Genomic DNA, 20,866 nt, shown 5'->3' with positions numbered 1-20,866 from the left:
GGTTCCCAGGCAGTCAAGGCAGTCCAGCACAGAAGCTGCTCTTGACCGCTCTCTTTTGGCTGTTACTAAATGGGCCCTTGGGGGTGAATCAGCGGAGGTGCCTCGCGTTGCAGTTCAGCATCTGGCCAACCATTTGCCGAAGTGTTTTTTTTTTCCCCTTGAGAAGTGTCTGAAAGATGATGTTGCTGTCACCGAACTGTTACTCCTGCCACATCCCGCTTACGTCCTCAAGGGCACCCTTGTGCGAGCAAATGCCATCCGTGTAACCCAGTGAAATAGGATTGGCCACTGCAGCAATTATTTTCGTTTCCCTCACCTCCTTTTCCCCCCTCTCATATTACCTGGGCTCCTGTCAGCGCACCAACTTGTTATTCCCTTTACACTCTGGGCTCGCTGCAGGCAGCAGGACGTCTCTACCTTCAGCTTCAAGGTCAGTTTAACTACCTATGTTGCTTTTCTCACCTCAAAGGGTAGCATTTTGGATATGAGGGTTATTAAAAATGAATTCAAAGCACCACGGGATGTGGTGTAATTTGGTTATAATTTATTGATTCGCATATCTACTCAGGGCAGGAAAAAATGTGTCAGCCCACTGTGCAGCTGCTTCAAATGCTGACCCTTAAGTAACAGTCTAAGAAAAGGAAAAATAAGGCCCTTTGCTCATATGTAACAAGTTTACAGATAAAACATCCCTAATTCAGTTAGTTTTTTGTGATTTTTATTGTAGCTCTCTGCACTGTGGAGGTGAGGGTTTTATATTGTAAAAGAGTGTTGGATTGATTCAGAAGGGCAAGCACTCCCTGCACTTCGGTTGGGCTTTGGTAGGAGAATTTGAGCTTCTGAGTCTCACCAGGTCAGGTCTGACTGGCCAGACCTTCAGCTGATACAAATCAAAAATCATGTTGTTACTAAGGAGTAGTTACTAAGGGGTAGTTGTCTGATCTATGAAGAGTTGCAGCCTTTTCCATGTCTTCTCTATTCATGTGAGTTTATTCATAGATTCATAGTTTGGATTTGGGTTTTTTTTTCCCAAAATTGTTACATCTTTATAATCATTCACTGACCTCTGTCACTACAAGGAGAAAAAAACTGTTTTTCATAGAGATATCCCATGCTGTGATTAAGGTACAGTTAGAACGATGTCTGCACTGGCATTGTTTCTGCACTCCAGAGACTGTATCTTAAACCTAGATTAGTCAAAAAACTGAGTCTTGCTCAGGGTGAGCTATGAGAAACTGAAAAAAACCCTACCAATATTGCGTTATGATATTTAATGTTTTAATTTATATCTTATCCTCTGAACCTGTAGAGTGATACAGCAAACCAAGAGCAACGAAACTGTTTTCTGGGCATCTAAAAATGGTCTCTCATGCATGTAGTCACTTGTGACATTTATTGCAGATGTTTCTAAGGTGCCAGCAACTTCCATAAACAGGCAGAGAAAACTTTCCACTGGCATCTGTAGGCTTAGCTCAGGCTAAGGATGACTCAAAGGAATTGCTTCTCAAATATAAAAACCCAGCCTGCTTCTCCCTCCACCCCGTGAAAGTTCAACTCACTGCAGTGATACCATTAGCTAAACGGTTTAGCACTTTAAAACGTGCATATACATTACCTGTGATTATAAGCCTGTGTGAACTTTAGCTATAACTCTGCCATTTCTCTAAAATGTCGCTCAGGATCACATGGTGTGGCAATTAATACCACCCATGACATGGTTCAAATATTTAATCTAGTTCTATTTCTAGAAATGTCACCGTAACCCTTGTACCTTCCTTCCTTCCTTGGCTAAAAGCACATGTGCTGCCTGGTGTGAAATATAGGGTAACCAACACCTGTGTTCAAACACGCTGAGGGAAAAATGGAGCTGACAACTTCCTCTTTAAAAGAAGCTCAAGAAAGTAAAGAATTGATAGCAAAAGCATTATTTTTAAAGTATTAAATGTAGTAGTAAAGTTCACAAGTTCCTTAGAGGGTGAAGAGGCGATTAGTGCATTTCTGGTGATTCGCGCGCGACGGGGCACGGCTGCGGCAGCCCGAGCACGGCGGGACCTGTGAATCAAAGGTGCTGGAGACCTTCTGCAGCCTCTGGCCAGAGCCACAAGGAGAGTTTAGCTCTGTCAGAGTTTTCTGGAACTGCTGATGTGAAAGAAGGATCTTTTTAGTGTTGGTGAGGGTCCTGCTGTACAAAAGCCATATTTCTTCTGGAAAGTACCTCCAACTTTAACAGAGGCTTCAGTCTAGGTGTATTGTGAATAAGAGGGAACACTGGTTTAAGGCCCCAAAATAGGCATTCTCCAATTTTTTTTTTCATCCTGGGGTTCAAACTGTGGTCACAAACAGCCCTCCACCTTAAATGATACTTGCAACCCTTTGGGCTGTTTCTCAGCTGGCATCAGATTTGCAGTAGTGACTTCTGCTAAATCTTGCTGCTGACTTTTGTCTCCACCTTCTGTGCATGGTAGGTGACACCTATATTAAAATACAGTTTTAAATCCAAAATACACTCCTGGCAGGATATTAATGTCCTGAAGGCTGGTTACAGGGAGCTGAGCCTGTTTTGAGGGAGAGCAGAGAGGTAAAGGCTCTGACCTCTAAGATCATGACCTTCCAGGCAGGTTTTGCTGACTCACTGGCCGTAAGTCATCAGGGCATATGGGAATGCTGCTTTGGAAAGGCAACGCCAATTCGACTCTGAATTTATTTACCCTTTATGGTGCCGATGTGGTGAGAGAATGGGAGCGAAGAAACCTTGTTTTTGCAGACACTTAACACTACTTGCTGTACAGCTCAGCAGCTTTACCTTAAGTCAGTGTTGCACTTGCTTCCCTCACAATTAACCACTGCAGACAGGGATCCACAAGAGGACTCGTAAGGAATTAATCAAAACTCCTCACTGTAGGAGGGAAGTTGGTGCACGGGGGATACACAGCAGCTGTTCCCGAGCCAGTTGCTCTGTGTTCCTTCTCTCCTGTACAATGGGATTTTTGCTTTCTCCAAATGATAGTGCAAGTATAAATGACCTTGGAAATAAAACTTCTAAAGGACTTGTTGCCAGTGACAAATTCCACTCGCAGAGCTACGGAGCTGTGCTCCATGCCCTGGCCTCAGGCCAAAGGGCATGTGTAATCCCGGAGGCGTACAAAAGACATCTTAACTAGTTACCATGAAGCAAAGCCAGTATCCAGAGTATGAGCAGAATGACATAATAAGGGCAGAGTGTGCAAGTCAAGTTGGCCAAGCATTTTGTAAAATTGTTAGATACAAATACCAGGCACCTCCAAAGTGTCTTCCAGCACACTTGACTAATAAGGAAAAAACCAAAACCTTCCCTGCCCCTTTACCTGCAGAAAATCCACCTGATGCTGGATAACAGCTGAGACACATACACCTTACCCTCCACCTTCATCAGTTAAAGGATGCCCAGTTGTGGGCGCTGCTGAAGACTGTGCTACCTGCAAAGGAGAGGAAGGCAGATACGTTGTAAGTGCTGGGCGACGGTAGAGCAGATCAGCCCTGACCGTGCTAAGGAAAAGCAGGAGATAAATGACTTGAATAGGACCATTGCAGGTGAGCCAGCAACCTTCGCCCTCACGTTAGGGAGATGGTGAGCCAAATCCGACAGTGATGCCATGTGCAGCAGAAGTGGGGCACCTTCCCAGTTACAGCACAGGCTGGCACCTCAGCGCTCGTGGGCTCCGTTTTTCCTACTTCTGCCATCTGCTAATGGATTTGAGAAGCTCGTGCTCTTCTCCCCCTGATATTCCCTGCCTGCTCTTCTTTCCATCAGGCTGCAACAAGCTCAGTCCTGTCCTAGTCTGTGGACTTGAGCTCGTGCTCCGATTTGTGTTTCCCCACTGCAAAATACCAGTTCTCCTTTATTTGCTTCGGACTCCCGTGTCTCCTGATGTGTCATCTTCTGCTGGTCTGCATGCAGAATACATATGGTGCTCCAGCTTCATCAGAGACTTCCACTGAAACAGTTCAGTTCCGATCACATCTCTGAGTATTTCTTACACAATATGCTGAGTCCCTATGCCATGAAATTAGTAATGAAGAAGCTGTTCTGACTCTTAATGTGCCTATCCATTACATTTTGGAAAAACAAATTATTACTTATCACTTATTACTATCAGAGTATTATCTGACTGGCGCATGCTTGAGGTCTCATGCCTTGAAGCTTAAGAATCCTGTTAAAATCTATAAAATAAAATTATTAAGTTTTATACCTCAGAAAGCACATTGTGTCCAATGCCATGCAAGTCAGACCTCGTTTGGACGGCTGAAGAAGAGGCGTGCACTGAACTAAAAATCAGTGCAGGTTGAGATGCAGCTAATTCTTTCTTAAGAGTTAATAAAATAAAGTCCAAATTCACTTGTAGCTTGTGGTGCATTGAAAGAACTTGAAACTTTCACAAGGTCAGGACAGTTACAAACCACTTAACAGAGAGAAAATTTTAAGTAGAAAACCATAAATGATAATTGGGAACCATTTAAGAATATTTTATCAGTATATTCAGAATCCCACAACAGAGGAGAAAACTCCTCTGCTGATTAGGAAGCATTCCAGTTTAAAGGGAAAGGGAAAGTAATAGCAAAAAAATTCATGGGACTGACAGAGACTTAAGTTAACGAGGTTCCAGCTACTGCAGACAACCCCATCACATAAACTGACTCGGAAGTGTGTCTATGTCTGTATCAGATATAGTTCCCTGACTGCTCCGATCAGGAAGATCCCCAGGGCATGCTGAGGACTGCAGTCATCACCCCCCATCAAGGAGCTGTGTGGCTCCCAAAAGGGGCCAGCACTTGGCAGGCAATGACCACGGCGTGCACTGCGAGTGTTCCCAAGGGGCTGTTATGACCTCCAGATGCATAAGCTTTTTAGTAGAGAGAGGCTTTGCTGCTTCCACGCTGGAGACCTGGTACAACCATTACTGGGATGAAAGGACTGTTCTGGTATCAGGAAGATGCTGAGGATGAAACAAAATGGAAAGAGTTCAGGGTAGAGCCAAAGAGTGATTAATAAATTTGAAAATATGATAAAAACTGATGGAGAGACATAAAAAAGAACTAGTTATTAAATAGCTACATGTGGAACAAATAGTAAGTAGAAATTTCTACCAAAAAAACGATAAAAATAGTAACAAAGACCAGTGATTCAAACTGAAGACAAACAAATGCAGGCTGAAAATAAGATAAGAGTTTTATTTATTTTTTTAACTCAGGTTGATTAACCTTTGCAACTCCTTTATCTTCTCCAGGCCATACTCTCTCTAGATAGTTTTGAATGCAGGTATTTTCCTTCCAGCACACCTGATCAGCACAGGCAAGTGCTCAATTCCTTTTCAAGGGTTAAAACTGATAATCACAAAATTTCTTCCGACCTTGAAAAATTATTCTTTCCCTTCCCCAGCTGTACTACAGTAGCACTATAGGCGTCTACAAGAAAATGGATATTCTATCATCATGAGCACAAAGGAAGACCCTTAGGAAACTCCTACAAAAGAAAAGTGTGCGCTTTCATTTTTTAGGGCTGCGCAGTGGTTAAATTTCCCTGATGAAAGTGAAATCCTTACAGTGGAGGCCTAATGACAGTCTGCAGTGAAACCTCAATCACAGCATGGTATTTCTGGTAAAGTGTTCTTAGAAAAACCTTACGTCTTTAACAACACCTTTGGCTGAGATAATTACATTTCTCTGAATCCACAGAGGTGGTGATGGTGCAAACTTATTGTTAGGGCAAGTTGACATTTTCTCTGGGAAATCAGATGAATCTGTTAATGATTTGAGGTCAGATTTGACAAATAGCCTTGATGAGAATTTTCTTTGGTTTGAGACCATGCCATTCAGACTCCTTTTGAAATGTTTGTTTTGAAGCAATACGTTACTTAGAAATCATGTTATTTTTAGAGGGAAAAAAAAAAAACACCAACAAAACAAAATGGTCTTGCTTCCTGTCATGGGAGTGTCTTGTTCATTATGTACCCTCGTTAGGCAAAAACTTTGTTTGCTGAACTTGTGCACCAGGTTTTTGTGCAAGTCCATTTGTGCTATTTTGATTGTATATGGACTACCTGTGCAAGGCTTAACATGGACTCAGTTTGTGCTGCAGTATTATATGCATTTATATTCAGAACTATAGCCCACCCTTGTGGCAAGAAGTGTTTATTGAATTAGGAGTTACACCACTTTGATAAAAAGGATTACAGTCACCTTTCCACAGCAGTCCGGATGATGTTTTTCTTCTCATAAGAAATTCTAACTTTCGTGTTCCCGTAGACCCTTTGCATTTGACAGTCACAAATGATGGTCCCTGCGATGGCAATGCCATGCTGCAGTCAGAAGGTCCTACCCAAGGAGCAGAAGATCAGGCCAGCTGTCGTCTCCCAGTTCCTGCAGGCAGCAGCCACGTGATGCTATGATTGATGCTTGTCAGGTCACCTTCTCAGCAGAGTCACCTTTTCTGCAGGAGTGACTGGGTTTAAAAAGCTGAGGCACTTACTGGTAAAGACAGAAACTGAACTTCTGTTTACAGAACTGCAAAGTTTGGGGAAGAAAATGTTAGGATGAGGAATGCTGGGCTTCAATTGTAACAAGACGTGTAGTTAGACATTACTGTTTTTTGTTGTTTTTTTTTTTTGAGAAAAAAAGAGCCTATCTTACTCTGATTTATTTTTTTTAGGTAGTTAACCTGCGCAGGCTGTGGCATCTCCAGTATTGGAGGCTTTTAAGAGCTGTTAGAGAAGCATCTGTCAGGTAAAGTAGAGCCTGCCTCAGGGTACGGGAAAACTTTTCTCTGATCCAACAAAGCAAGAATGTCCTGGGGGACAAGGCATGCAACCACAATGGAAGAGAGCGTTGCCAAGGAGAAAAATACTTGTGTTACCAGATTTTATTAGAACTCAAAAAGGAAAACAATTTCATAGGCATGAAATCTGCTTTGATCAGATGTCCAAAAGTCAGTCATGCTGTCCCAAAGGTATAGGCCCGTTTAACGTACCAGACCCTGAAAGGGTGAGAAAACCGCTGATGCTGCCTGAACAAGGGAGGAGGGGACAGTGAAACCGTCCATGCTGAGAGGGTCTGCTTTAGGAATTACAGCTCAGCATTGCACATCCAGTCAAAGACAAGCATAAAGAAGAGTGGGAAGGGGGTACTCATATTCATTCAGCGGAATAGAATCATAAAATCACAGAATAGTTTGGGAGGGAAAGAACCTTTCAAGGCCATCTAGTCCAACCCCCCTGCAGTGAGTAGGGACATCCCCAACCAGAGCAGGTTGCTCAGAGCCCCGTCCAGCCTGACCTGGGATGTTCCCAGGGATGGGGCATCTACCACCTCTCTGGGCAACCTGGGCCAGGGGTTCACCAGTCTCATTGTGAAAAATTTATTCCTTAGACCTAGTCTGAATCTGCCCTCTTTTAGTTTAAAACCATTACCCCCTGTCCTATCGCAACAGGCCCTGCTAACAAGTCTCTCCCCATCTTTCTTATAAGCCCCCTTTAAGCACTGTCAGGCTGCAGTAAGGTCTCCCCGGAGCCTTCTCTGCTCCAGGCTGAACACCCCCAACTCTCGCAGCTTTTCTTCAGAGGAGAGCTGAAGAAAGGTACAACCTCTCTGTATTTCCCAGATCAGCCATGGCACAAAGCCTTCCACAAGGAAGTCTCTTTGCCTTTTCAAACTGGTTCCTTTTCCCGCAGGTTCATCTATTGCTTTTTCCAAGCAGTTTATTTCTCTTTCTGTTCATGGGCTGTGATTTCTGTTACAACCCTGTACCTCAGGCACACAGTCTAGTTCAGCCTGAAAGTCAAGGACGCCAAGCTACGCGCAGCCTCCCAGGGTCTTGTTTGCGCACCATGTTTTGCAGAAGGTTTGCTCTGCTGAGCTGCTCTCAGGATCAGGCGCTCTCTTATCCAATAGCTGTTGCAAAGGCAAAGTGAAGGATAAAAGAAGCACTGCGTCAGTAGCAAAACAACATTTAGCTTTTATCAGCTTCAGCAAGCACAGTTTGTCTCCCAAAGAAATCACAGAGAGCAGCTTCTAGCATCCTTCACCCTCACGGAGCTCCCGTGTACTTCTCAGCTCCTCCAGAACAAATTAATGCCAAGTGCGAAGAGCACGCTGTGCTTACCTTCCAGTCCCAGGCCACATCCTTGATCATAGGAAAAGGCTCGAAGGTAGAAAAATACGCAGCCAGTCAATCAATAGCTGCTGTCACAAAGGATGGGACTTGCCCGTCACATTGCATTAGCACAAGGGATGGAGGTTATGTGAGAACAGCAACCACCGCAGTGCAGCCTTGCCAGCAGATACGTGACATGGCTAAATATAATGACCTGTCTTGCTAGCTTTACCTGTTCAGCTGCGGTACACAGTGTAGTCAACAGGTGCACTGTTCTCATTATTTCTGCAGAATTATTGTTATACTGTTGTGCCTCACACTTCTTTGCAAATATATCCTGCACACAACTCCTCTAAATTAATTAGATGTACGGACCAGATTTGTCCCTTAAAGTGACAGAGGATTTAGAAGCTCCCAAAAAATCCAGGCTGGTGGAGATGCTGATGAGTGCCTGGGGTCGTTGAAGTCATAATGTCACTGTCTGCAAGGGGATTTTGATACAGCTTCTTGGTTTCAGGATAGGATTTTGACTGCCAGCCAGCTCCTTGCAATAAAGATGGCATCTGTGAAACAGAACTATAAATACATAGAACTGCTATGAAAATACATGTATTGTTTCTCAGACACTTTGGTATAACAATAATAGTTCTGTGCAGATTAGTCATAAGCAAATATTTTCAGAGTGTAGGATGGGGATGCTCTACTGTGAAAAGGCACAAGAACCATCTGCTAAATACACAGAAAAGAAAGCAGCACAAAAACCTCCATCACAAACCTCATACGTGCTTTTGATTTACAGTAAAACATTCTCCCACTGCATTTTGGGAGGGAGAAATCCTGTTGCAGTCATGAGAGCCTGTCCTGCAACTCACCTAAACATGGAGGGAAGCCACGTGCAGAGATAAGATAAGGCTATAGTTGATGATCTGCCTCCTGTCCCAGCCTTTATGTCAGCACATTATTTCATTATACTCTACTGCTGTGCAACTAATTCTTGAGGACTCGGAATAGCTGAGGAAATGGCATGTATTCCTAATGGGGGAAAAAAATCCTTTCCCCGTGTGGTCTCTCCCCATTTCTTTTTTAAGGAAATTCCTTCAGTGAAAAAATACTGAAATTTCTGTCAATCAGTCAGCACCCTTCCCTGGAAGGAAAGCTAGATAAAAGTATATTGCATATTGAAGTCATGGGGGAGACAGAAGAATAACACTCAGGTATAAAATTGCTTAAACAAGATACAGGACATGAAACAAATGACTCCCAAACTTGAAACACACCTGTGTTTTTCATCTCACATACGTCACTAAAGTACAAAGAAGATACTGCTTTGCAACAGAAAACCATGTAGGCAGATGAGAAGATCTTTTTACCAAGTGAGAAGATATAGATGTGACATTGCATTTGTCTTTAGACAGGAGTGGAAAAGGCAAAGAATTAGGGTATGGGACTAACTAAACCAGATCTACATGAAAATTATTGGACATTGGAACACTTCATTCACTGAAAATTAAACCAATTGCTTTGAAGGGCTTAGTTTAACCTCCAAAAGAAGGTGAAGAGATTACATAAACAATTACATTTTTTAAAACTTTGAAAAAACAACTGAAGCAGCATATCCTGGGGGAAAGTTCATGTTTTCTTGTAACTCTTACATGCCCATTTCCCAAAAATGATTTAGCAGAGCCCATTTTTAAGAATAAGTTTCTGTCAATGACACAAATTGTGTCCTTTATTTAAACAGGAGTTATATCTTCCTGAGGAACTCACAGTCACCAGCAATACGAGTCAAATTCTGATTTTTTGAAGAAAAAATGTGCACTGTCTTCATCAGACTTTCACAGAACATAGCATTTTCTCTGCTAGACTTATAGATCTCCTGAGCTCCAGACACAATCCCAAGCCCATAGCTACACTATGAATATGCTGCTGGAAAAAATTAATAGGGCATACAAATTTCAGATGAGGAAATTGTCATAGAATCCCAGATTCATAGAATGGTTTGGGCTGGAAGGGACATTTAAAGGTCATTTATTCCAACAATACTGCCATGGGCTGGAACATCAACTAGATGAGGGTTGCTCAGAGCCCCATTCAACCTGACCTTGAACACTTCCAGTGATGGGGCATGCACAACTTTCTGGGCAACCTGTTCCACTGTCTCACCACCCTCATTGTAAAAAATTTATTCCTTATATCCAATCTAAATCTATCCCTTTCCAGTTTAAAACTGTTACCCTGGTAAAACCCTGATAAAAATACAAGTGTTGGTAAAAAGTCTCTCTCTTTCTTATAAGCCCCCTTCATATACTGGAAGGCCTCCTCAGAGCCTCTCTTCTCCAGGCTGAACAGCCCCAACTCTCTCAGCCTTTCTCCATAGGAGAGCTGTTCCAGTCCCGCAACCATTCTTGTGGCCTGCTCCAACAGATCCATGTCTTTCTTGCTAGCCTGTTTCTTTTATTTGCTTAAAGCCCACAATTAATCTCTCTTCTACATGCTTGTCCAGTCTCTCACTGAAGCCATGCACACTTACTGCACCTTCAACAAGGTTTTTTATACGTCTATGACCACTGGTCTACCTTTGTTTTGGTGTTTTCTCCCACTAGCTCCATTTGATGGAGTGTATTCATATATTAGAAAAAGCAGAGAAGAGTTGACCTCTATTCCCACTTCCCATGCCACTGAGTATTTTTAGGTCCCTAGCATATCCCCCTTCCCGTGGCATGAGCCGGATGATAAGTTCAAGCCTACCCCAATTTCATTCACATGGAAGAAAAACCCAAAGTGCTTAGCAGTTCAAGCTACCATGGAAAAGGCACAAGAGTTTCTGTAGGTGATAGTTATGAAAGGAAGAACCTAGCTAATGCCACATACTCTCACATATAACTATCATACTGTAGATTTTTTGGCCACTGAAAAGTTGTCTCTGTGTAATGTGTTGTTGCTACAAAGCAAGCTAAAGGATTCAATTATGGCCGTAAGTCATTAAAACAATTAAAACATTCAGGTGTTGGGTATAGAATTGTGTGCTCAATACAGCACCAAAAAACATCAACGTATTTCCAACTCTACCTCAGGTACAGGTATAGAAACAATACATGTACATACTAACCATTTTTCTGAACATGCTATCTAAGTGCAAACCAATGATAAATACAAATACCTTCTTTTACAGGGCTATCATTAAAAGTGAGGGTTTACTTGTAATTCGCACGGTATGAGGACTTCTGGGTTGACACTGGGCTGTCTTCTCTTCCAGACATCTTATCCTCCGAGAGGAATGGCTAGCACCTTCTGTCGTCTCCTGGCTGGCCGTGCAACCACTGCACTCTTTGCAGCCGCAGGCACAGGGGTGCTAACCACCGGGTACCTCCTCAACCAGCAAAATGTGAAGGCTGCTGTTCAGGAAAAACGGAAACTCTTCCCTCCAAGGTAAGGACTTGGGGTTAAGCAGCCGGCTGAGCACAGCACCCTGTTAACTGGGCTAGGAACAACTTTTAAGTCTTTGGAAGAAAACGATCCCTATCAAAGCTGAAGAGTCCTCATGCGGCCACGCTGTCTGTGTGTTTGTCCATGGGCTGTGTGACCTGAAAAACAGCACCCTTTGTTAACACCCCCAGTTTTAGGTAGCACCAACAATGGTCTTCAAGACCAGAAAGCAGAAATGTGAGATAGTATCAACACAAAAAAAACATTGCCGAACAAGGACAAGCCTAAGAAATGTTTCAAATTTTAGGCAGAGTGCTATATTTGTCCATTATTTCATCAGCTATTGAATGCTTTGCAGCTCAACCTATGGGACTGGCTGATTGTATGGACTCTACCATAAGGAAATGTGAAAATACTGTCATTATGCAAGTAGTAAAGAAATCTCCCATGTAACTGCTGTACTTGAAATACTCCTAATTCTTACAATACAATACTCCTAATACAAACTGTCCGGCTGATGATTAGAAACTCATTAGAGACCTTCTTCTCTGTAGGTTGACTTTGCTGGCCATACTTCCGAAAAACAACACGGATCAGGCTCTGACAGATTTTTTTTTTAAAGTAGTGAATATTATCCTATTTAAAATTTATTCTTCTAAAAATAACGGAGTTGTGCATAAAGCAGTCATCAGTACAAGGTAGATGTGGTCTGACTCAGTTGCAAAAATGCCTTGCTAAAGTATAACATCTTTATTTTCCTTGTCTTAGTACACCATGCAGCTTTCTATAAATAATAATGCCATTAAAGCAAACCCAGATATCGTAGAAGAATGAGCTTCCCAGCTGACATAGATCAGACAGTCCCACTAATGTCCATTGGAGTGAGAGCACCTGGGCTCCGAATTACAAAGAACTTCAGCTAAACATAATTCGCTTCCTACTTGAACAAAACAACATTAGAGCTCTTTTTCTTCTGAGTAAGAGTGTCTCAGCAGAGATTTAATGGGGCTTAGTACACTTTCAGAGCTCATTGGGATTCATTTTCCTGATGGCCCTGAGTAGCAGAAAGCTGCAGTTTCCTGTTGGTGTGCAACATGTGGTACTTTCAGTGACCTGAACCCTCCTCCCTTCCTAAAATTCAATGCAACATATAAACCAAGAGCTAATTATACTTTTAAACCGTGCTGTGTACTCTGTATCTCATGATCCCTTTAATAGCTCCATAAACTAGCAAGGATTACACTTCAAAGGTGCCACATTAATTGCTTGGGATTCTTCTTCTCTTCAGTGCAGACTATCCTGATCTCCGTAAACATAACAACTGCATGGCTGAGTGCCTCACACCCGCCATTTACTCCAAGCTAAGGGACAAGATGACTCCCAACGGCTACACCCTGGACCAGTGCATCCAAACCGGGGTTGACAATCCTGGCCATCCTTTCATTAAAACTGTGGGCATGGTCGCAGGTGATGAAGAATCCTACGAGGTAAGACTTTTTCACAGTAATGTTGTATTTGGTTCAGTTTTCATGGTATTGTTCACAAGAGCTCCTTAGATGAAGACAGATTCCCGGTAGGGTATGCGCTCCCAAGATAAACTGTATCCCAGAAAGTACATAAGGGGCAGGCCATGTACATAAAGATGGTGTTTTCCCTACTCTTCCACATTAGGAAATGCAAGAACATGAGGCGTTACTACAAGTGCCCTCTCTGCTGCAACTGAAGTTAATAAAATGTACCTGCTTGGGAGCAGCTGCTACCTGCCTCCAGCAGCTGCCCTCCTTCCTACAACTAAACTTAGTTTCTGGCAAAGCAACCCTGAGACACACAAAATAAAGGTAATGTGGAAATTACATTGTGGAATAGCAAAGGCAGAAGTGAAACAATAATGTCTTGTGGGAAGTGCCAGACATCATTAAGCCACAGCTTTTGGATCATGACAAAAGCTGAAGACAGACAGCATTAGGATGGACAGGTTTATTTAACTCTGGAATGAGAAGAGGAGAGGAAAATCCTTATTTTTATTGACCTCTCTTATCTGCTTCCTTCAGTCTACCATACAATGTCAGATTGTATGGTAGACTGAAGGCCTAATTATTATACAGACCTATTACTGTACAGTCTCCTAACAATGTCCAAAATGCTGGGCTGCTGAGGATGGACTGGGACATCTGGCATTCTGGACGATCATCCCCTGTCATTTGGTTTACTCATTTAGATGTGCCACTGCCTCTCATCTGCATAAAGGTGTAGTTGTGATCGGCGTTGACACACCTGAGCCAAGTGGCTCTAATGAGGACTAGCATCCCATGGCAGTGAAGACACAGGGTATTTCTGCATGACCTAAAAACAAGAAGCAAGCTGCCAGGGGACTCTGCATGTGTGTTCTGGTTGGTAATCCATCCTGAAACCTAATCTGGTTGCCACCACATCCAGTACCTGTCTGTGGTAACCAGACTAAGCTTGTAACTTAAGATGCAATTGCACCTTCTTTTTGTTGTGAAGATGAGTAAATGCTGCAGAGCACTGTGTAGGTCAAAAGCACACCCGCTTTTCATATTTACCCCTGTCTGTATTTGCAAAGCCCCCTTTATGTCTGTCACCCAAAACCTGCACCAGCAGACGACTTCTGTGGCTGAAGCTGGTGCATTTAGGAGTTTCTATGATGCTGCAGACTCTCCCTAGATTCTCTTGACTCTCTAGGTGTTTGCTGAGATTTTTGACCCTGTCATTAAAGCAAGACATAATGGCTATGATCCACGGACAATGAAGCACCACACGGATCTGGATGCATCCAAGGTAGGATTGAAATAAAATAATGAGACAATAAAGGCTCTGGGCTGTTCCTTACAGTGACGATATTGTATGTAATAGTACTTTTCTTTTTCCTGATCCAAATCCAAAGATCGTAATTTTAGAGTTAAGGAAAGTGGGATGCACTCATGGCCCTAACAGCAAGACATTTGCATCTCTACCTTGTTCCTAGCAGGAGGATGAGTCACAACTGTACTAAGCATTTGCGCCACAGTCTCACTTAGCACTGTGGGTCTCCTCATGAGCTTACAGATAAGTTTCTAAGGGTTGGAACGAAAGCAGGAGTTTACTCCAGTACACCCACATACACATGATCAAACCTTACCTTGCTGCTTAATATTTCCTTCATAGTTCAACTACACTGTGGTTTAGCATCTTCTTGAGCTTTCTTCTTTCAAAGGACCTTCTGTACCTGGCCCCCTGCCTCTGCCCAGACCCATGTTTCCAAAAGCCATGCAGATTGCTTCATGTTTTGGGACCACGAAGGACTAGCTGGTTACTCTGCCACATCCATTCAGCCGAAGAAAATTGTTTCTAAAAAACCCTCCTGGTGCCTGAAACTCTGAGGGGCTTCTGATATCCTGAGTATTTGTGATGTCATGGAGAGGTTATCATGCCTCAGCAGAAGGACCCTCTTTCTGTACCATGGGATTTGTTTTCTTTTTAAGGTGGAGTACAACACAGGGGACTGTGTGTGAACTAATGAAACATTCTCCTTCAGATCACCCATGGTCAGTTTGATGAGCGCTACGTCCTCTCATCACGGGTGCGGACCGGCCGCAGCATCCGGGGCCTCAGCCTTCCTCCTGCCTGCACTAGGGCAGAGCGGAGAGAGGTGGAGAATGTTGTGGTCACCGCGCTCGCTGGGCTGAAAGGAGACCTCTCTGGAAAGTACTACAGCTTGACCAATATGTCCGAGAGGGATCAGCAGCAGCTTATTGATGTAAGTATAGCACCAGTGCTGATACCACCCTCATTTACTCTTGTTTATCTTGATCTTCGTCCTTCTTTGGGGTACCTGCTTTCCTGTGCAGCAAAGTAGGATAATCACAGCATTAACGCAGTAGTTAATGATCTGTCAATATTTTTAATGTAATGGCAAATCATCCAGGGTTTATATTTGTGGCTAAGTAGATAACTGTGCGGGTCCGAAATGTGGAGTTATATTCCAGATGGCAAGATCTGTGTCAAATCAAAGACACATGGCTGCTGCCACCTCTCTGGACAAATAACAAAGCAAATTCAGGATTTTTTCTTGGTCATTTCCTTGAGCAAAGATTGACATTTTCTATATTAATAACCATTCTAACTAAAAATATTACATTGAGATATGCATCACGTATTATCTGTATTTTAGACTGTTGGGGTGGGAGGTTTTGGCTGTAATTTCTTTATGTCAAAACTACACTAATTCTCATTTCCTCAAAATGGCTATAGCCAACTGCACCCAGGTGACCTCTTCCCAGTGCTGTAACTGTGTTTAAGGACTTGAAGGATCAGGCCCATAACAAGAATTTTCATTGTCACACAGATGGAAACACAAGGATTTTCATCATGAATTTTGTCACAGCATGTGACATGTCAAACAAACCTTGAATGTGCATGTTAAATATCCAAAGGAATGGCTGTACCCTGTTAGCTATTATTCATGTCACATTAATCCATAACATCAACCAAAAGGGAGCTGATGAAGTAACATAACTATTTATAACCCTGGAACTAGGTGTCACAGTCTGCATTAACCAGGAGTTAAGAATTTATGTAAGGTCAGTAACTTTTGTAATTGAATGCCCTTGGTAATATGTTTACTTGTTGATGACCTATTGTAGGTTTTATTTCATTGCCTTTTTCAGCAGAAGAGAGCTCCTCAGAAAGCAGAGGTCAAAATAGGAGTGTGGAGAATATAATTCCTTCATGGTTTAAGGCTAAGTCCTTTGGGAAGTGGAATAGGCTTCACTGATTCAGCATTTTACTGTGTTTTGTTTGTTTTTATGGTAACACAAATTTATAGAAATCAGGGCACCAAATGTTGTAACCTCAGATTCCATCTTTAACTGATACCATTGCTTACCTCCTCCAGTACTTTAGGACCTTGAACCTCTGTGGTATCAGGCTTTCCACCAGCCTTTAATAAGCACCATTTGATCTTGGTAAGACCAAATCAGTGCCAGCTGAATGGCATTCAGCAGAGAAGGCATTTGGTACTTTGCAGATTTGGCCCATATGCACATAAGGGAAACAGTGATCAGCTGGTTTCTTGCAAAAAGGGGAATTTTTCTGTCAAGTGAAAGCGTCAAGTGGAGCAAGCTGAGGAAGGAAATGTGTCGCTGTGATGAGCAAAGAGAACTCTGTACGTTTTCTTTCTCCATGGTTGAGGTTCTGACTGCATCATGTCCATCACATGAAAACATAAAATTCTCCACTAAGGTGAAAAAGAAGTAAAGCATATCAACTTGTCTACCATGTCATATTAATTCTGGATGGCTTGCCTCGCTATTCTTAATTAAACCCTAGATTTAAAAAAAACAACAACAGAACAACCCCCCCCCAAAAAAAAACCAAACCACACATTTGATACAGTAGTGTTTGAGGAATTAAGAACAACAATTTTTCAGCACACACACAAAAATCAAATACTTATTTGCTTTGGGAAAAAAACAGCTTAGTTTAAAAAAAAATCTAAATTCTCTGGAATGTGGCAAGTTGGTGGCACAGCAAGTACTACATTTATTAAATCAAAATAGCATCTCTGTTAAGGAACAGAACAACTCTGGCATTCTGAAAGGTCAAGCTTAGCACTGATTTAATTCCTACCTTGACTTCATGCTCAGAATAATTTGCTAAATCTCTGTGCTGGAGAAATATCTTTTCAGAACTAGCATTTAAAAATTTTTTTCAATCTTTAAGAACTCATTGCCTTCTCCTACCCTGAAATAGGTCTGTATGCAGAAAACATCTCTGGTGGTATTAAGTGGTATTAGGTCCCCACCTCCTATTCCTCCCTACATTTGAAAAATATTTTTGGCACAACATGGTCGTATTACCAATGTCAGTGAGAATCTGCAAGATTCAAGAAAATCACCTGGGTAAAGTGCTTTTAGTTTTCAGAAGGAACCAGATTCACAAGCTGTACTGTGTGATTTACGTGTACATTGATTGCCTTCATGTAAAATATATTAGACAGCATTATACTGCTTCCTTGAATAAACTTGAATTTTGTTTTTTTTTCCTCTCTCTCTTTCTCTCTCCCCGTTTCGGTGTCCAGGATCATTTTCTCTTTGATAAGCCAGTGTCTCCTTTGCTAACATGTGCTGGGATGGCACGTGACTGGCCAGATGCCAGAGGAATCTGGTACGTTGCATGACATGCAGAAGCCTCTGTTGTGTTTTAAAGATTGTGTTACAAATCTCCTTGCTTGTCGTAACCTTGCAGCCACTCTGTCCCCATACTCACAGCATGTTCAGTTTGCTTTTAAAAAAAAGTTTTCTTGCTTAAAAAAAAAACGAACACCAACCAAACAAGTAATGAACAACAGAATGGGTAAGACCTTTATATTCAGGAAACCATCAATAATATCAGCCACACAACACAGCATCATAGGCATGGCTCCTTCTTTGGGTTTTTATTTCCATTTTTTCTTTATATAGATAAAAATATCATTTGGGAAAGAGCCCGTGAGTCACCACACAGTCAGCAGAGCTGAGGTTCCAAAAGCAGCTCTAACACCAGACTGCAGCCATGCTGTCAGCTAGGAACCACCGGCCATACAGCTGCAGGACACGGCACTGCAAATTCCTGTCCCGCTGCCCACAGTCAAGAGACAAAGTGTTATTTTAATTCCCAGAGCTGAAAGTAACGCTTTCTTTCCAAATGAACTGAACAAAAAGGAGATACAGAAGTTGAATTTCCTATTTTGTTCTAGGTCTTCTTCTACTTTCAGGACACACTTGACATATTTTGCGCCCAAACACAATATTTTCTGTGGAGAGGAAAGGGTAATACCTCCGAGATCAGCACACACGCCTGCTAGCAGAGGATGGGGGCAGCCGTGCAGTGCATAGCATCTGCAGCCATCATGGTACACTTCTAGGCATTACAGAAGCTTTAATTCTGAAAAACTAAACTAAAAATGATTCTGAGGAATCACCTAGGCTATCTCCTTGCCCTAGGCAGGTTTAGGACTTTCAGAGAGGATGGGATTTTATGCAGAAAAAAACCCAACTCTTCTCCAAGCGGCGTCTGACAATACTGGCTAATGTTCAGAAGCACAGCCAGTGTTACTGTGGGGAGCTAAACCTGATTTCTGTAGGGGAGCAGGAGCTGTGAAACCTGATCACCCACGAAACCTGATGACCTGCTGGAAATCTGTGAGAATTTTTTAATTTCAACAAGCTTTGGATTAGTTCCCTGGTCCCCATCTAAATCTGAGGTGGAGAAGAAGGATAAAGCTGTAGTTGTCTCTACAAACAGACAGAAGTACCAACAATACAATTAGTATCCAGGGATCTCCTGAATAAAACAGAGTTGGTTTTTGGCTGTTTTACATGTGAAATATCAGGCAATCTGGAAAAAAACTAGTATGATTAGAAAGTATTTCAGTAAGCAACATTTGGAAAACCTGCCTTTCTCTTGCAAGAAATTGTTGTCAAAAAGAGTACATGTTCTGGAAATTATTTTTCTTACAAAGATTGTGATCCTGTCCTTGTTATGGGCTGCAGGACTATTCCCACCAACCTCACTGGCAGCAATGGCACAGTTCAACCACACTCAAAGTGGCCTCCCTTTGGGTTCCTTAAAGCAATGGGGAGACTTAGTTAATTAAAGGGGGAGCTGAGTGAAGCCAACCTCAGACTTTGGAAAACCCTCCCCTGAACATTTCTACGTGACTGAAGACGAGGTAACTGGACCTCGGGTGACCATAATGTCAGGGCACAGGACATTTACACCCGCTCAGTGTTGCATTGGCAAACTCCAAGTGCAAAATAAGGAGATGCAATAAAAGACCAGCTGAAAGTCAGACTCTCAGTGACCTTAAGCTTTCAAATTCCTTGTGTTTCAAACCTGATAATATTCCACTGTTTGTACGAATGAGTCTGATCCATCACTTCCACATGCTGTAGAAAGGCAGTAGTAGAAGGCAGAGAAAGTGGAGAAAAAGCCAGGAAAATTGACCTCAGGTTTGACCCAGCACTTATTAAATCTAGGCACAACTGATTTGTTTGAAGAAAGAGTGGGTATCTTCAGGCATTTTTATCTTGACTGACAAGCCAGCATCACTAATGTGCTGCCTGGAAGCAACGTCCCTCTCCTGTCCTCGGACACGTAACTTGACTGATGTGGCAATCCAGTGCCACCAAGCGATACAGAGGGCACTGGGATTTGATTTAAGGGAGAATACAATTAAGTAAGGACATATTGCTTGGCCCCCCAGCAGCATGTAAATGTTAGGTTTTTTTCCTAACTGCACAAATTTCTAAGAACAATAAAAACCGTCCCTGGTGACAGAGGATGCAGAGCTTGGCTTCTCCCTTTGCTGCACCTCCCAGCTGTGCTCATGCTAGAGGGCAACACATTTTTCCTCGCTCAGCACTGCAGCAGCATGATGTAATCAGAAAAACTGCGCTTCTCGCTATGCCTGAGAAACCCACGTAATGCCACTGGCATGGGGGATCCAACTGTGAAAGTAGCTCAAATCCCTAACTCCACAGAACAATGTTATTTTGCTGCATTTAACCACTCCACAGCCCTGAAAAGCTGTGATAAAACTAAGGATACTGAGAATTATTTTTCAAGGCTTGTCTCTTTAAAGGCACTGCTTTTTTTTCCTCCTTCAACCAGGCATAACAATGACAAGACATTTCTCATCTGGATTAATGAAGAGGACCACACCAGGGTGATCTCCATGGAGAAGGGTGGCAACATGAAACGGGTGTTTGAAAGATTTTGCCGTGGTTTAAAAGAGGTAGTGTCTCAATGAGTACATTATTCTGGTTTGTTTGGTTTGGGGCTGTTGTCAGCACTGCTTACTATGGTTCATACTGAACTGACATTCCTGGGGGTGACAAAATGAAGTCCAGATAGCAGTCCAGATAGCAGCCCATGCTAATGCAGTTAAAGAAGGAAACATGGGCAAATTGCTATCTGAACTGAAGAGAAAAATAAATAAAATATATTTGTAGCTTTTCCATGAAAATCCTAAGCACAGGCTGGCTAAAGAAATATCCCTTTTTTGACATTTTATGCCTGTGGGAATTCATAAATCAAGCATTTTAGTTGGATTGCTTGATTTTCTCAAATGAAGAATTTATTTGGCCCAGTCTCCTGGTTCTCATCCCTGATGCTGGGAGCAGAGTGGATGGTGCTGAGGTTGCGCATAGGACTCAGGGCTTAGGACCCCTCGGCTCACTGCCACTTTTGAGAGATGTCATAGGATCATAGAACAGTTTGGGTTTGAAGGGTTTGAAGGGTTTGAAGGACCTTTCAAGGCCATCTAGTCCAACC

At 42.5% G+C, this 20,866-nt stretch overlaps 1 protein-coding gene across 1 annotated transcript; it reads left to right on the top strand.

The window, feature by feature from the left end:
- Nucleotides 1-380: 380 nt before the first annotated feature.
- LOC104615384 (creatine kinase S-type, mitochondrial) lies at nt 381-20,327 on the top strand (the record flags this gene model as incomplete). Its single annotated transcript, XM_010283704.1, has 8 exons — nt 381-430; nt 6,686-6,759; nt 11,382-11,554; nt 12,840-13,038; nt 14,255-14,350; nt 15,087-15,308; nt 17,631-17,716; nt 20,204-20,327. Coding segments are annotated over exons 3-8 (879 nt in total), but the record flags the coding sequence as incomplete, so codon positions are not given.
- Between the last annotated feature and the right edge of the window lie 539 nt (nt 20,328-20,866).

This window comes from Phaethon lepturus, unplaced genomic scaffold (assembly GCF_000687285.1).
Source record: "Phaethon lepturus isolate BGI_N335 unplaced genomic scaffold, ASM68728v1 scaffold15633, whole genome shotgun sequence".
Classification (NCBI taxonomy): domain Eukaryota; kingdom Metazoa; phylum Chordata; class Aves; order Phaethontiformes; family Phaethontidae; genus Phaethon; species Phaethon lepturus.
Note: the sequence above shows the minus strand (reverse complement) of the source record. Positions and strands in the feature narration are given on the sequence as shown.